This window comes from Boeremia exigua (assembly GCF_020726555.1).
Source record: "Boeremia exigua strain MPI-SDFR-AT-0100 chromosome Unknown C7974scaffold_11, whole genome shotgun sequence".
In the NCBI taxonomy this organism is placed as follows: domain Eukaryota; kingdom Fungi; phylum Ascomycota; class Dothideomycetes; order Pleosporales; family Didymellaceae; genus Boeremia; species Boeremia exigua.
The window spans coordinates 401,842-416,769 of NW_025763528.1; the positions used below are offsets into that span (position 1 = coordinate 401,842).

The following is a 14,928-nucleotide window of genomic DNA, read 5'->3' on the forward strand; positions in this document are numbered from 1 at the left end:
TTCCGAGATCGGCATGTCATGTTTTCCTCACATCCCTTATTCTTGGTTCCAACTTGGTGTTTTCGTTGTGAAGCGTACAAACAAGCTCACGAAGAACGAGCAAATTGGTCCAAATAAAGCTTCGCAGTTAGGTCCGCAAGTCCCTGTCAATGACCACCTACTTGATCGGGTACAGCATATAACGATGCATACAGCTTAGCAAACTTAGGCGATGCCTCTCAGCAGAACATCGTATGTAGGAGGAATATCGTCAAGCCTTTGAGCATGTACGCGACCGACGTATAAACATACTAACATAACAGCATTTCGTACATTCAACTTCTATCCAGCTCGATGATGGAATGTTCGTGGACTTGTTTTGTGGCGGCAAGTAGGTGGCACAAATCCCAAGTCTGGTTGTGGTGGCTGCGCATGGAGATTTCCTGTCAGCTTCCAATTTCGGCAGCCAGCCCCGCAGCCAGCCCCGCCACATCTGTCACCTGTTGTCGAGACTCAACTCACATCCAGCACGCCAACCCTTGTTCAGTCACCTTTGAGCTTTAGTGAAGCACTTCGTTCTTTGCAGCCTTTCTGCGACGATAGCGTTCCCATGCGTTTGCTACGGCTCGGTGAGGATGGGCAGTTCACCCAGAAAGAGTTCACTGGCAAGGCTATACCACGCTACGCAATACTGTCGCACACTTGGGGTGAAGATGACCAGGAAGTCAGTTTTGAAGACGTCCGAACAGGAAGCGGGAACAACAAAGCTGGTTATGTTAAACTGCAATTTTGCGCACAACAAGCTGCAAGCGACGGCCTAGATTACTTCTGGATTGACACCTGCTGCATTGATAAAGCAAGCAGTACTGAACTTTCAGAAGCAATCAATTCCATGTTTCGATGGTACCGCAATGCAGATAGATGTTACGTATATCTTGCTGACGTAACGGATCTAGACGATAAATTTGCGTCAAGTTCTGATGGGCTCTGGAGGTACGAATTTCAGCAAAGTAAATGGTTCACTCGCGGCTGGACCCTTCAGGAGCTTCTTGCGCCTACTTCAGTCGAATTCTTTACAGCCAAAGGAAAGCAGCTCGGAGACAAACACTCCCTCTTTGGGGACATCTTCAAGGCTACAGGGATACCCTTCAAAGCCGTAGTCGATCCTATGTCTCTGTCCTTGTTCAGTGTCGAGGAACGTTTATCCTGGGCTGCAGACCGAGATACCAAGCGCGAAGAAGATGCAGCGTATGCTCTATTGGGCCTCTTCGATCTTTCGATGCCTCTCGTCTACGGTGAAGGTCGGAAACGAGCGTTCAATCGTCTTCATCGAGAGCTACAGATTGCAAGAAGTTACGAAGAGCCGGGTGGTATGAATATGGACCCATTGCAGAGACAACCGCATCGTCGCGAGACTAGTGGCTCACCACCAAGGTCTGGCATTGATAGGCCAATGTCTTTGAAAAGACCTCTCACTGAGGTCCTTGACAGCCTACCTCACGAGAGCCGTAAAAAGATGCGGACGCAAGCGCACACAATGCTCTCAAGTCCTCGCGCTGAGTCTAATGATGGTTATCGACATGACCAGGAAAGATCTCGCGAAGCATCGACACCCCCCGCAGAAGATACGGACGAACGAAAGATCGAGATTATGCAGACATACTGGGACGAGGCAATTTCGAAACATATGGACCCACCAGATGCGTATGACAGGGTTGCTGTATTACTTGTTAAATGGGCAGACGAGCTCGACGACCTTCAGACTCGTAGAGAGGTATGTAACCTTTCATGCCGGACACCGACCTTCCGCTACTCATTGGAAATATCTCAGAACATCGACAGACTAAGCAATATTGCCAGCAACCATACTAATGTGGTACCAGGTGCACGAGCTTGAAGGCCTGTTTCGGGACCTATTTCGTTTCAGTACCCAGATCGTCGATCTTGATGTGTCCAGCAAGCCTCAACACCAACTTGACCGTCACGTTATGACATTCATTGAAAGTAATGATGGACCGAACAACCTGCTGATAGTATACTATCAAGGACACAGTGTGTATCGAGAGTTGTATAATCGTCTAGAGCTTTCCGCGAGCAACATACCCGTCCTTAGCGTTGGACTTCACCGATCTGCATTTGTCAGTTGGCGCAAGACAGAGGAGCTACTGCGCTCCGATGGGGTCGATGGAGACGTATTGACGATTCTCGACACGAGTTTTGCGAGCAATATGGCAGAGAATGGAAAGGCGAACCTGCAGATTACGTCAACGCAGAAGCTATTTGAGCTATTAAGCGCATGTCCTGAAAATGAGATAACGGATCCGCCTGGACCAAATTCGTTCACGCGAGCGCTCATTGACACTCTATCCGAACTGGCCAAGACATCTGGATCACGGCCATTTACCACTGCTCAGGTCACCCAGCGAATTCGCATGAAGAAGACTCGAAAAGAAACACCCCCACAGCTTTTCTCTTTCCTGTCCAAAGATCGTCACATCGTTCTGTCCCCGGCAAAAGTCAAAGAAGACCATTCCAAAAATTTGTCATGGCCCCAGACATACGCGCGCTCCTATCTAAGGTTAGGTATGGCCTTTCGAGACGAGCTTCTGAACGAGGAACAAATAGAGTTCTTGGTTTCAAACTTGGCGAAAGCGTTGAAAGACGTCAGGTTCATTGGACTGCGCAAAATTGATTGGTTGGGCATTGAAATTAGGCCAACAGTACAGCTTGAACCCACTGGCTGGGCGAAGACTGCAGTTGCACGCTGGAAAGAGGTGGTGCGCGAATCGCGACTTAAAAGACGAGAGAACACTCTGGCTCGTCGATGCCTTGCTGAGTACCCAGACACACTGTTCAGATACCTGAGTCGGGCAACAGCCCACAAGACTTTCGATGAGACTCCAGGTGATGCGCTTTTACGTCGCCAAACTGCTTTGGCAGTATACGGTGTGACGAAGTGGAAAAAATATGTGCGGAAAAAACGCGTCGCGAAACTTCATCGAACAACTGCGAAACAAGGGCAAGATCCTGCAGGGAGCAGCGAAATCGGCATTGAGAGCAAAGTCACCAGACAAAAGCCGTGATGTTGGCCTCTAGGTAGACAGGTTGGCGCCATCTGTTGTGTTTTCGACATTCAAAGTGCTTCTCGGTCACCTTAGGGTGAGCTTATATTGGTGCTTGTCAATATGTGCTAACCACCCCCTACCTTGGTACAGTATACTGTCACAGTCACGAGTCAGGTACCCACGCACCCTAATTAGCTAGATAGCTATAGGATGCGTGTATAGGATGTAGGGGAGGGCTAGACTCTATGTATAATGGTAGTGCAGGGTACCTATAATTAGTACAAAGACTAGGCTTTTCTATACCTACGGTACTGCTCTACTCGGTCCTTGATCGTGCTACTGGGTATAGTGGAGTAAAATGGACGGCGGATAAGCAAAATTGCAATTATCTCGATCGCGATATTGGACATTGATCTTTATTGCAGAACCCTCATTTCAATTTTCAGGTGACAATCTACTTTTGATTTCATGGACTTGAAATTGCTCCCAGACTTTACACGACTCAAATGGTATAGCGTGCCCAGACGCGTCGTTCCAAAAAGCAGGCGCGTAGACAAGCCGATGACGTAGCGTGCCTTGCAACGAACGAACAAGAGAACGTGAACACGTCTCTACGACTGAGACTGGTCATTAACAATCTACAACAAGAGGCGTTATTCTATCAAGACAATCGGATTTCTACATACTATCTTTGATCTCTACATAATGTTTACCACAAAAGCAATTTCACTGCGAGCATTGTCCCGGGCATCATGCCAGGTCAGATGTCCAGCAGCGAGGAGACTTTATGCGACAGACTATGAACAGCGCACGAAGGAAACGCTGAAAACATCATCGCGATTGAGCTGGTGAGTACTCTTGATCTCCTTCATCGCGCTGCAGCTTGCGTCCTAATATTCCCGGACACGCCTTTCCATCTCACGTACTTCTAAACAACACACCAAGCTAAACTTCCCTAGGCTCACCACAACCGCCGCCCTCGGTGCCGCAGCCCTCTACTATACCACCACTACCACCGAATCTTCCACCTCCTCCCCCTCATCCACCACCGCCAACTCCTCTTCAAAGCCTTCTTCGCCGCCAGCCTCGTCATCCTCCTCGGACTCCTCAAAAGCTGCCCGGCCAGGGCACCGCCACGAATCCGACTACGCGACCGACGTGCCCAAGCCCGTTGAAGACCGTCATGGCGATACCGTCAACAAACACAGCATCGCGGCGCGCAAGAACCAAAACAAGGTCCGCGAGGGCAAGTTCTCAGGCAAGGAGTTTGATAACCATGTGCTGGAGCATTCGCCGGGGAAGCCTGGGGGTGACTTCGAGCAGCGTTAGGATAGCTGTGGAAAGAAAACAGTGGGTGACGATGGGTTAAATCAAGGTCGAACTTGGTAGGAGTTGCGGGGTCATTGAGGATGCTCATGTTCTCCAATATTGTACATATATTTGTTTACATTGTAGTCTGTGTTTTGCAGTTAAGCGAGTGTCCATCTTTCAAAGCATTGTCTGGATTTGAGTGTTTCTTGCTTTCTTTTCATTAACAAGACAGCATCATCTGAGGGGAAATGCGAGAAGTAATTTTACAAAAAGCGTTTGAGAGACTTCACACTCGAAATGTTGGTCCCGTCTTTCTGGCATTTGTTAAGATGTGTGACTGTATGTAGTAGGGAGTGCTTTCTTAGCAGAGGCAGTCAAATTGAAGTTAAGAGGATTGTGAGTGTAGTGTGGCGAAACTGCTGGTTTGTGGAATGTAAAGAATAACTATCATCTGTCGCAACGGTGTGCCATAGTGCACGCACGCTATTCCAGTTTGAATACGGCGTTGGCTACATTCAGCTATCAGGACGCTCCGGGTTGTGTCAAAATCAAATGTGTCGTCTTTTCTTTCGTTCAGAATCTAGCATTCGTTCTCTCCTCCTCTGGATGTGACCAGAATTCGGCAACATCTCTTGCTACACGAAGTCTAGGCTCCTGATCGGAGGCTATTGCATAGAATCTCAGCCAGATCGGAATTCCTCGTTCAAGAACACACACGCTTTGTTGAACGCTTGTTTCGAGGAGTGCATCTTTCTGCAGAGAATTTCACCTATCTGCAGTACCCAATAGCCCTCACCGCTTCAAGAAACTCACTTCCACTCATGCCTTTATACTGTTTGAAGACGAGATCACGCTTGACCGTGACTTGTTAGACACCTTACATCACCCCGCTCATATTTTGGCTAGAGCTGGACCTGTCCTTACCGTAGTAGGTATATACCACCGACACGTCAGGTTGAAATGTGGTATTGTTGACAAGCAAAGAGCACCAGAGAGATTTTTCGTACGGTTGCCCAGGGCTGAAGGCAATCTCGGGACATGGTTCGTTGTTCAGTGCATCAACATTGTGGTTACAAAAACGCTTGGTCATCAAGGGGATGCGAAGGCCAGGTGATTTCTCACCGCTGTGGTCAGCTAAGTATGCCATAGTGGGTTTAGACTGTTCAGAATTAGATACGAGTCCAATAATCCATGTATCGCCTGCCACAAACTCACTCGTGTCCACTTTAGCCGTGGTGAGGCTGAACAGCGAACAGCGAAGAGCCAATAACAGCGAAGCTGAGCCCGGACGGTAACGACTCGCTTTAAGTGCGGCTCTAGGCCTCCCAACTTCCGATGTCTATCCTTCAGTCTTCTCGACTCTGACAGCCAACCAGAAGATCTTGATCTGCTGACTTGCGTAGTATCCGTAGCCGTTTCTCACCACGAACATGGACCTTGGCTTACTTGTGGACTCGCATTCTCTTATTTTAGCACAGCCCTTCCTTCCGGTCGAACTCCAGTCTCGCTTTGCCCAGAGCAAAGGCGAGTGTGTTTATCCTCATCCCTGGGTCTTGGCTATTATTTGCTAGCTGCGACAAGTTAGCAAAGAGCGAGCGACATCAGTCTGTCCGGCAGCCTACCAGCATATCCGTAGCCCAAGTACCATTAACGGCAGGCAAAACCTTGATCTTTATAGGGAACCCGGCGGTGTACTGGTTGAAATACTTGAAAGCAAAGGTGGCTTTGACAAGATCATCGGCACCTCTCATGCAGGACTGTCGCGCGGAAGGTCAGTATTTCGATGAACTAGGCTCGCAACTAATTGACTCACTCCTGCAGCATAGTACAAAAACGCGGCGGTGTAAAGCGGCAGCACGTCCGGACTCTCATCTTCCTCTATCTTCCTCGCAAACACTTCGACAGCTTGCCGGAATTTGACGTTCGCCTGCGCGTCGTAATGATGATAAGCCTCTAGGTATTGCGCCCGTGTCTTCTCAGAGAGTTTTCTGTTCATGCACGCATCAGCAGCACCGCATGCGTGGCGGACGTCTGCAACAAGATCATCTCCCTACACACATCGTCAGCTCAGTATACACACGCAGCACTTCATACACCAACATACATTCTCTGCCATCTGCCTAGACTGGCGAAATAGCTCTGACAAAGTTCGGCCAAATAGAGAAGTAACGCCGAGTCCCTTCGAACTGGCAGAAGCGAACGTCTTGTAGTTGCCCCATAGCCGATCGACACGATTATCTAATCGCTCTTCAAACGGGGTTACTGCGCGATGACGAGAAGGCCGGAAGTTAGTGAGTCCAGTTAGCATATGGATTTCGGCGATCGGGAAAGCAGCAGGCGGGGTAATGTGTCGAGAATGGGGCGAAACCGACTCAACGCCCTGTGAAGTGTTCGGATTGTCGAACGCTCGCTGCAACCACTCGGTCTCGCTCCAGCCATTGGTGGCATCGTATTCAGAGGAAGAGGGTGAGTTATCGAAACTTGTCGAACTGGAAGCCCACTGTGGAGAGTAGGCCGAGTCGTGACGGCCTGCATATCGATGGGCATTCTCGAAGTATGCCAGCTGTAAGTCTTCATGTGCAGTGGATGCCAACAATGCAGTGGGCTGTTCGGCAGAAGCAGACCTGGAGGTTCGGGAGGAAGATGACTCTTCGGTTTTCAGATCAAATGGCTCTTGGCAGGTACCTGGGTCAGCTTCGGATTGCGTGGTACTTGACGCCACGGTCGCTCGCGGCGCGCGCACACGAGCAGGCAATCTCTGGCTACGTTGTGCGCGATTTGAGGGTCGGCCTGCATCACAATGATGCTTGTATTTTGCGCATCGGAGACATTTCTGCGATTCTTCCGGTCGTTCGCACTGGCATTTGGTAAGTTCCGTGTGCAGTGTCGCTGTACCTCTGTCAAGAAGAGCACCTTTTGTCTATCCTGGCGGCAGCGACCGCACTTCACGAAAGAGCTGAGTTTCCTAGCTTTAGGGATCGCGGCCGACATGATGTCCTCAAGACCGGGCAACGTTTGTGCGCCTCGCGGAGTTGTGTGAGGTTGTCTTCAAGGCTGTAAGGCTGCTAGTTGCGAAAGGGGTGGTACCGCGGGCCTCCACATTTGGACCGAACGTCTGGATGTTGGCTCAACGCGGGATGAACGCCACGAAAGGGATGGTCAGCTGCAGGCTGCTGACTAGGACCACCAGGATGATCAGATCGACAGTGGATAAAACTTCAACCTCAAGTCCATTCGATCCTGCTACTTTTGGAGGACATCACTCAAAAGACGCCTTCCTGAACTTGGTAGACATATGTACGGCAGATATCCGTCCTCGTTGGAATCGCATTCGAGCATCCTCTTCGTAACAAATGTTAACAGTGATGCTTTCCTAGCTCGACGTCTGAATCTAGAACGCGGTAGCGTCGGCGCGCCTCCCGATCCCGAACCATCTTCTGGGACCACTTCATCGTCATCGGGTGTCAACATCCGTTTCTAAAATTACCTGCATCCTGCGATAATGTGGCTGGCGAGCTTTTTGGCAGACTTGAAGGATTCATCGTACACTGTCTGTAATTCGCTCGCTTCTCTTATCTGCAGGGAAAAACAACAAGCGACGCCAATCAACAGCGATCACTACAATCCCCTAGTCATTCATGCATGGGTATTACAAAAAAAGCTCGTCGGCGAGCGTTAGATGCAGCACAATCTTACGCTCACTAACCTCGAGATGAACAACGACGTACACTAACACAACAGCACAACACACGATCAGGATCTCACGGTATAGAGTCAAGAATTGAGCTTGACAACATCTTGAAATAGAAAGGACCGATGTCCCCATTGGGAAGTTCTGGTAACAATCCGAGCTAGCTACAGTTTACTCTTATCCGCAGCATCCCTCGCGAGCTTCTTGTGCGCATCCGTGAATCCACCACTCGCGATAGCCGCGGCTGTACTGATGTCCAAAGCCATACAGAAGCACGCAATCAGACCAGCCAGCCTGCGCTTTCCCCCAGGTCCCCGACACCCCAGTAGCTCAAGACTAGCCTTCTGTGACGGATACATCGTGCCCCCGCCCACAACACCCACGGGCAGACTCGGGAAAAAGAGACTCTGTCTGAGCACCTTGGTCTGCGCATCATACGTTGTAGACAGCTGCGACCACGCGCTCTCAGCAACACTTCCCGCATCCTGCCCACACGCCACAAACATGGCCGCCACAACATTCGCCGTGTTGACATTGCACCCAAACCCCCCGTTGCGCGTCTGACTCTCCTTCATCAGCATCAGCAGCTTATACAGCCGCGCCGTGCTGCACTTCAACACGCGCTCGCACACCTCGTTCGTCACCTCGCCCCACGCCAGCACCTGGCACCCGCGCGGCTCCGCGACGTTGCGCCACGACGCCTTCTTGTCGCTCGCGGCATCGCCCTCGATGAAGAAATCCACAATTTCGTACCCCCGGGCTGCGTGGCTGGCGAGGAAACTGTCGCATGCGGCCTGCGTCGCGATGGTCACCATGTTCTGCCCCGCCGCGTCTCCCGTGCTGTACTCGAAGCGCACGTGCACATCCGCGCCTACCACGCACGGGACCAGTCTCTGCAGTTTTGCGAAACGACTCGTGGCCTCGGCGGCGCGGGCGAGCGTGTCGTGCAGGCCGGGGACGGCGGCGGCGAACGCGAGTGCGGCGGCGGGCGTGTGGAAGCAGAACACGGGCGCGCGGATCATGGACTCGTGCAGGATGCGATAGTGCAGGCCGCCGGAGTCGGTGAAGGCTTTGCTGCCGCGGGAGCAGGAGGCGACGAGGGTTGGTTCGACGGTGGCGAGGGGGGCGAAGAAGGTGCTGTGTGTGTTTCCGGGGCCGTGGATGAGGAGGGGGCCGGCGATGCCAACGGGAATGCGGATGAAGCCTGCGTGGTTCTCGATGGTAGGGTTCGAGATGGGCGTGGACTCGGCTTTGGAGTAGGCTTTTGAGATTGTGGGTAGGATGGTATGAAGGGCATTGCTTGGCGTTTGAGTTGGGAAAGCCATAGTAGTAGACTTGACTGATCTGGGATGCAGCAGCGTTTTCTTATGGACTTATATTGTCGACTCCGATTTCATCAGACACTGTCGAGCTACGCACGTTGGCAGCATGCCTCCTCCTTGGGCATCACCATGCTCGATCTGGTATGTCCATACGACTATTAGCTCGCGAACGCTGGTCTGCACCATTGATGCCGGAAATAAGAGTGCTAATACTCGGGGCTGATGTCAGCGCATAAATGTCCAAAGGGTGACAACGACACGTGAGTGACATGCGCCATGCGTTACCTTGGTAGTCTATGCAAAGCGTCATTTGTGCCACTATAGATCCATTTGACAGGCGTTACAGAGTACACTAATAATGCTAGAGAGCGGTAAATATCTTGGTAAGGCTGGAGACGTCAGTCTTTGGTTATTGGTATGGATTTATAGCTAAGTTGGGATGTAGCCGCATGTTCGGTTGCGACACCATTGGTCAATAGAGACGCAAGCTATATACGGTACACTGCTGCATCTGATGAGTTGTGGTGGCGAGCGGGATTGTTCGTCCGAGGCAGAATGCATGTATCACACAAACTCGGTCTGCAGTCGCGTCCATGTCATTTACCCTTTGCATCAGCTTGCTCGCTGACTCGCAACCGCGCGGACGAACATGGCAATATTAACTTGGCAGCATACCATGTGTCACTATATAGCGACACTAGATAGATGCTCTGTATCTCGTTAGCTCAAGCTTACACCTCAACCAACGACACTTACCGTCTTGGTGCCATAGTCCTCCTCAAGTCCCTCTCCTTCTCAGTCTCCTCCGTTATAGGCAACACACCCTGCTCCTTGAGACCCATCAGGAACTCCTTACCATACCTGTAGCCTACTTCATAAATCTCCTCGAATTTCGCAAAATCGAGGGTGCCATATGGATCGATCGGCGGACGCATATACCTGCACCCTGGTGTATTCTTCGCACGCTCCAGCGCATCAATACTAGAGACGTAGGCGAGACGAGACTGGATCTCGGACAAGGTTGGCGGGTTGGGGAATGCTGAGAAGGGGTTCCAGCGGTTGAACGTGGCCCAGAAACCGGAAAGGGAATCGCCAAAGGCCTGTGGTGTGTCGTCGTCTAAGCTGCCGACGTCGACAGCGAAGATCACGTCTGCGCCGAGGCTCTTCATGTGTGCGACGGTGAGGTTGTCGATATAGCCACCGTCCAGCAACATGCTGCCATTGTCACATAGAGGGGGAAGGAGGCCGGCGAGAGACATGGAGGCGCGGACGTAACGCCAGACATAGCCTGAGGTGTGGATCTCAGAGCGCGATTTGCTTATGTTTGTCGTGTTGCAGTAGAACTCTAGCCAAGAGTCTTCCATTTGCGAGTTGCCGAAGGTCTTAAAGATGCCGCGGTTGAACTCGTGACCAGTTGTGTAGGATGCACTGCATATATTAGATCGAGTAGAGAGACGGACTGAGACAGTACTTACGAAGGGTATGTCAGGTCAAGTGCAAACCTCCACATGCTGCCCATACGGCCTGCGAATTTCTTCGCTCGTCCGTACATTGGCACAACATCAGCATCCCATGCGTATAACGCGCCAATAAAGGCGCCAATAGAGGTACCACCAATGATGTCGATGGGGATTCCCGTCTCTTCAAGCGCCCTGATGATACCGATTTGCGAAATACCGCGGGCACCTCCACCACCCAAGACCAGACCGACCGACTTGCCACACAATCGCCTCGCTAGTCGGTGGAAATCACCCTTGAACGGCGTTTCGGCCGAGTACAGCGGGGTCTGGCGCACCCTCCTCGAGGTGTACTTCTGGATCTCGGCTTGGATGACCTGTACGCGCTGTTTCAACGCATTTCCAAAGCGACGTCCTGCATGATGGACCGGTTCCTGCGTAGCACGGAATGACATCTGGATATGATGATGACTTCCGTTGATCCAGGGGCGATTACGCAACCACTTGCGCGTCAGACCAGGTGGGCAGTATCGTTCTGAGTGTAACATAACCAGCTCTTTACGAGCCGTTGTTTTGGTTGTCAGAAGGAAGCGCTCGTATTCTCCAATATTGGGCGACAGTTCAGCTAAGCCAACGAGGAGGATGCAATCTGCTTGACTGACACAAGTCTGCGTCCAAGGTGATTTGACAGGGGTGTCGGCAACGTAAAGAATCATACCATACTTCTCCTCCAGGTCTGCCAGGTACTGCGACAACTTCAGCTTACCCATGCGATTAAAAGCATGTCGCCCGAGATGATTGAGGATGGCAGCCTGATTGAGCGAGACCACGCCCCGAGGGGTGCCAATCTGAGTAAGGGCATTCATTAGGCGGCTTGCGAAGTCAACGACTGGTACGCCGGCTGTGACAGGTAGAATGGCAATTGTTCGTAGGTTGACGGTAGACGAGACGTTTGTTCGTGTTGCTTTGCTGCCTCGCTCTTTCGTTTGTTCGAACAAGGGGTCATCCATGAGCGACCGCATACGCGATGCTATGATCTTTGAGATCTTGATAGTGATCCCAGGATGTTCCAATGCAAGGCTATTAAATAGAGTCTTCGGGAACTTGGCAAGCTCCGTGTCGCGGATGGCGTGCAGCGAACCAGGACGTGCGGACTCTGTCAGGACTTCAAGTTCACCAACACTATCGCCTTGGCCATACTCTCCAATTACCTTCATTGTACCGCTCTTCTCGGCATCTTGTATAGCCCGCAGACGTCCATTGAGTACAATGTAGATGGCATCGCTTTCTTCGCCTTGGTTGTAAATGACCTGGCCGGCATTCACCTGCACCCATTCGAGAGCGAAGTCAATGTGTTGGATCAGGCGAGGCAAGAGTGTAGTCAGGCGTTTAGCCATTGTCAGGAGGACCACGGGATATCTCTCAACGATCCTCTCGATGGATGCTCGTGGCAGAAACCCAACGTAGACATCAGTCTTGGCTGTAACGTCCACGAACGATCGATTTGAGGACACAGTCCCCAGGTAGCCGGCCAGCCCACCAGGTTTGGTCATGAACAAGCTCTTGCGCGGTTTCTTCTTCTTGATGATACTTTCGGCTAGGTTGCGAGTAGAACCGCTTGTTGAAGTTTGCTTGAGTGGAGCGCCAAAGAGCTCCTCTTGGCTGAGGGCTGTGGTGGGCGAGGTTCCAAGTACATTTGATTCCGAGCTATCCTCATCGACAGCAACGCTGACATCAAGGAACCCATCGACGACATAATACAATCCAGGGTTCCTTTCTCCTTGTTCGACAAGGACCGAGTCTTTTGGAAAGTATACAATCTCGACTTCGTGTACGATCTCTTCCAGTAGATTTTGATGGTTAACCCCGCTGATACTGGAAAGGTTCGACGCGGATATCATGGACTCGGTGTCTCCGCCTTCAAAGGAATCCATGAGGCCAAACGCATTAGTGAACACGGCCTTCTGTCGCTTATTGTCGAAAGACAGCATCCTCGGCGACTGCTCCACAGACCCAGCTGGCTTCGGCATGGGGTTTTCGAGATCAGTCAGGCCGATTGCCTTGAACATGCAGTCGAGCACAGATTGTCTGAAGATCGTAGCTTCGTCTATCGATTCCTGTCGCTGTATGGGCGGTCGTGCTGATGGCGAAGCAAATGGGTTGAAGTTACCGGAATCAAGGGGAGTGCGAGCGTCTCGACGATTCTCATGTTGATAAGGCTGAGAAAAGCTATTGCCGCGGCCTGAACGCCCCGCGCTACGAGCCATTTGGGTGTTGGTCAATAGATCCCCTGCACTGATACGATCATTACGAAATGATGGTTCCAAGGAAGCTTTCTTTAGCTCAATCTGGCTGTTAGCTTCCATCGAAGTTCCCCGAGCCGCAGCGAGTCGGGCTTGCGCAGCTGTACCACGTCTGAGCGAGGTACTGGGTCGACGACGACGCCCAGCGCTTGGATTGTGCAGTGCAATACCTTGCATGCCCTCATCTGCACCAATTCGCTCCGTCTCTTTTGCAAACTTCTCTTTGAGTCTCTCCAGAGGCGCATCGCGTAAGAAACCTGGTAGGTCATAGGTCGTATACTTGTTCATCAACTTTTCCGTACGTAGCACCTCATTCGTCAAACTGAGGTACGCATGGCTGGTCGCAAGGGTGACTCTTTGTAGGCGTGTAAGAATGACCTGAACGATGTGTGCAGTTGCTTTAGGATAGACACGTGTCAGCCGGTGGAATGCTGTTGCGGGGATGATGGCTATTGTCGTATCTACAACCGCTCGAGCTACAATGTCAGGATGCGTGGATTTGGGCTTTGCAGATCGCGAAGTTGAATTTTGACGTTTGGTAGACTTGATCCGGTCCCCGTACTCGTCGAGATCCAACGACAGCGGTGGTACGCTCTGCAATCGGCCTCCCGCCGTAGGACTTGCTAAAGTCGAAGAAGCCCTTCGGTGTCCCGGTTGTACACGAGGTGCTTGTTGAGGCGTATGCGGTCTTGAGTCATCCATGTTCGCAAAGCTGCTTTCGCGACTCATCGATGGTCTCGGTCGTCCGGTGTGTGGTGTTCCAGGGAGGCTGGAGTCGACGTCCGCCTCGTCGTGTCGGAGCTTGATATCTTCTGTGAACAACGACAAGATAGAGAACAAAGATGACATGGGCGCTCCATTTCTCACCTCGGTCAACAGCTGGTAGCCCTGGCTGTGGCCTTGGTGAGGCGACTCGTTCGACGACGCCTCCTCGTCAGAGTCAGCGCTCTCACGCTTCGATTTGACAAAGATTTGAACAAGACCATCCATGACTAAACAGAAACCCTTCTCTTCTTCCAGCAAGATCGTTTCGCCTGCTGCAAGCCGCCGAGTCTGCATGGTTCTCGTCAATTCGTGAAAGACCGGACGCTCCAGATAACCGAACACTTTGATAGCACTCAAGAACTCGTCCATGTAGTTTGCAAAGGCCCTCTTGTCGTCGCCCTCTTGGCTCTCTGGGAACACCTCGACCTGAGGCTCTTCGCGCTGTGGTTCGGGAGGCAATCTCGCGTACATTGTCAAATAGCGGTACCTCACGAAATAGGTGACTGTGGACACTAGAAAGATCACCACCAACATTCTGTCATGTGTTAGTCGTGTTAGCAGTCGAGGCTATCTGTGGAAAGGCCTACAAAGAGCTGAAGTTCATGGTAAATGTGAGAGTAGTTGAGAACAGGGCGAACAGCCATGTCGGTAAGGTGTATGACACCCAGACGAGAACGCTTGGAAGCACGCTGAGAATCGACAGAATGACACGTCCCAGCAGACCAAACGTCGACCTGGAAGCAACCTGGGCAGCTTCTGGAGCAGCGCTTGACGGTCGTAATGCTGCCGAGGAAGCGTCTACGACAGACGTCACCGCAGAGGCCATGATAATGACAGTGGAGGGTGAGAGGGGCCCAAATGCAATAAAATCACCGAATGCAATCCTCCTCAGATCTATGCTAGTGGTGCAGGGAAACAACGCCCATGTCGATGCAGTCTCCTGGCACGTTTGTAGTTCTGCGAACGCCCTTGGTGGTCGGCTTGTGACAGCCCCATACTGTAGTGGGATAAAAGTGGGTCTCCTTGGCGTCGGCC

The 14,928-nt window shown here is 51.6% G+C and overlaps 6 protein-coding genes across 6 annotated transcripts; 3 read left to right on the top strand and 3 right to left on the bottom strand.

The window, feature by feature from the left end:
* Positions 1 to 589: 589 nt before the first annotated feature.
* C7974DRAFT_284627 (heterokaryon incompatibility protein-domain-containing protein) lies at positions 590 to 1,321 on the top strand (the record flags this gene model as incomplete). Its single annotated transcript, XM_046137613.1, has 1 exon — positions 590 to 1,321. A coding segment is annotated over one exon (732 nt), but the record flags the coding sequence as incomplete, so codon positions are not given.
* A 440-nt stretch (positions 1,322 to 1,761) lies between these two features.
* Positions 1,762 to 3,413, top strand: C7974DRAFT_401726 (uncharacterized protein). Its single transcript, XM_046142626.1, has one exon. The coding sequence runs from the start codon at positions 1,851 to 1,853 to the stop codon at positions 3,060 to 3,062; it is 1,212 nt and encodes a 403-aa protein (XP_045993196.1). The 5' UTR covers positions 1,762 to 1,850; the 3' UTR covers positions 3,063 to 3,413.
* A 213-nt stretch (positions 3,414 to 3,626) lies between these two features.
* On the top strand, positions 3,627 to 4,858 carry C7974DRAFT_401727 (uncharacterized protein). Its single transcript, XM_046142627.1, has 2 exons — positions 3,627 to 3,892; positions 4,004 to 4,858. The coding sequence occupies exons 1-2, from the start codon at positions 3,750 to 3,752 to the stop codon at positions 4,371 to 4,373; spliced, it is 513 nt and encodes a 170-aa protein (XP_045993197.1). The 5' UTR covers positions 3,627 to 3,749; the 3' UTR covers positions 4,374 to 4,858.
* Positions 4,859 to 5,398: 540 nt separating this feature from the next.
* C7974DRAFT_401729 (uncharacterized protein) lies at positions 5,399 to 7,502 on the bottom strand. The gene is made up of 5 exons (XM_046142628.1): positions 7,269 to 7,502; positions 6,460 to 7,212; positions 6,169 to 6,405; positions 5,978 to 6,112; positions 5,399 to 5,926 (listed from the first exon to the last, which is right to left on the bottom strand). Exons 1-5 carry the CDS (start codon positions 7,344 to 7,346, stop codon positions 5,825 to 5,827), a joined length of 1,305 nt encoding a protein of 434 aa, XP_045993198.1. The 5' UTR covers positions 7,347 to 7,502; the 3' UTR covers positions 5,399 to 5,824.
* Positions 7,503 to 8,210: 708 nt separating this feature from the next.
* Positions 8,211 to 9,562, bottom strand: C7974DRAFT_365684 (hmg-CoA reductase; the record flags this gene model as incomplete). The annotated part of the gene is made up of 1 exon (XM_046139835.1): positions 8,211 to 9,562. The coding sequence occupies exon 1, from the start codon at positions 9,369 to 9,371 to the stop codon at positions 8,211 to 8,213; it is 1,161 nt and encodes a 386-aa protein (XP_045993199.1). The 5' UTR covers positions 9,372 to 9,562.
* Positions 9,563 to 9,680: 118 nt separating this feature from the next.
* Positions 9,681 to 14,855, bottom strand: C7974DRAFT_365685 (lysophospholipase NTE1). The gene is made up of 4 exons (XM_046139836.1): positions 14,481 to 14,855; positions 10,844 to 14,428; positions 10,125 to 10,796; positions 9,681 to 10,078 (listed from the first exon to the last, which is right to left on the bottom strand). Exons 1-4 carry the CDS (start codon positions 14,717 to 14,719, stop codon positions 10,066 to 10,068), a joined length of 4,509 nt encoding a protein of 1,502 aa, XP_045993200.1. The 5' UTR covers positions 14,720 to 14,855; the 3' UTR covers positions 9,681 to 10,065.
* Positions 14,856 to 14,928: the final 73 nt, after the last annotated feature.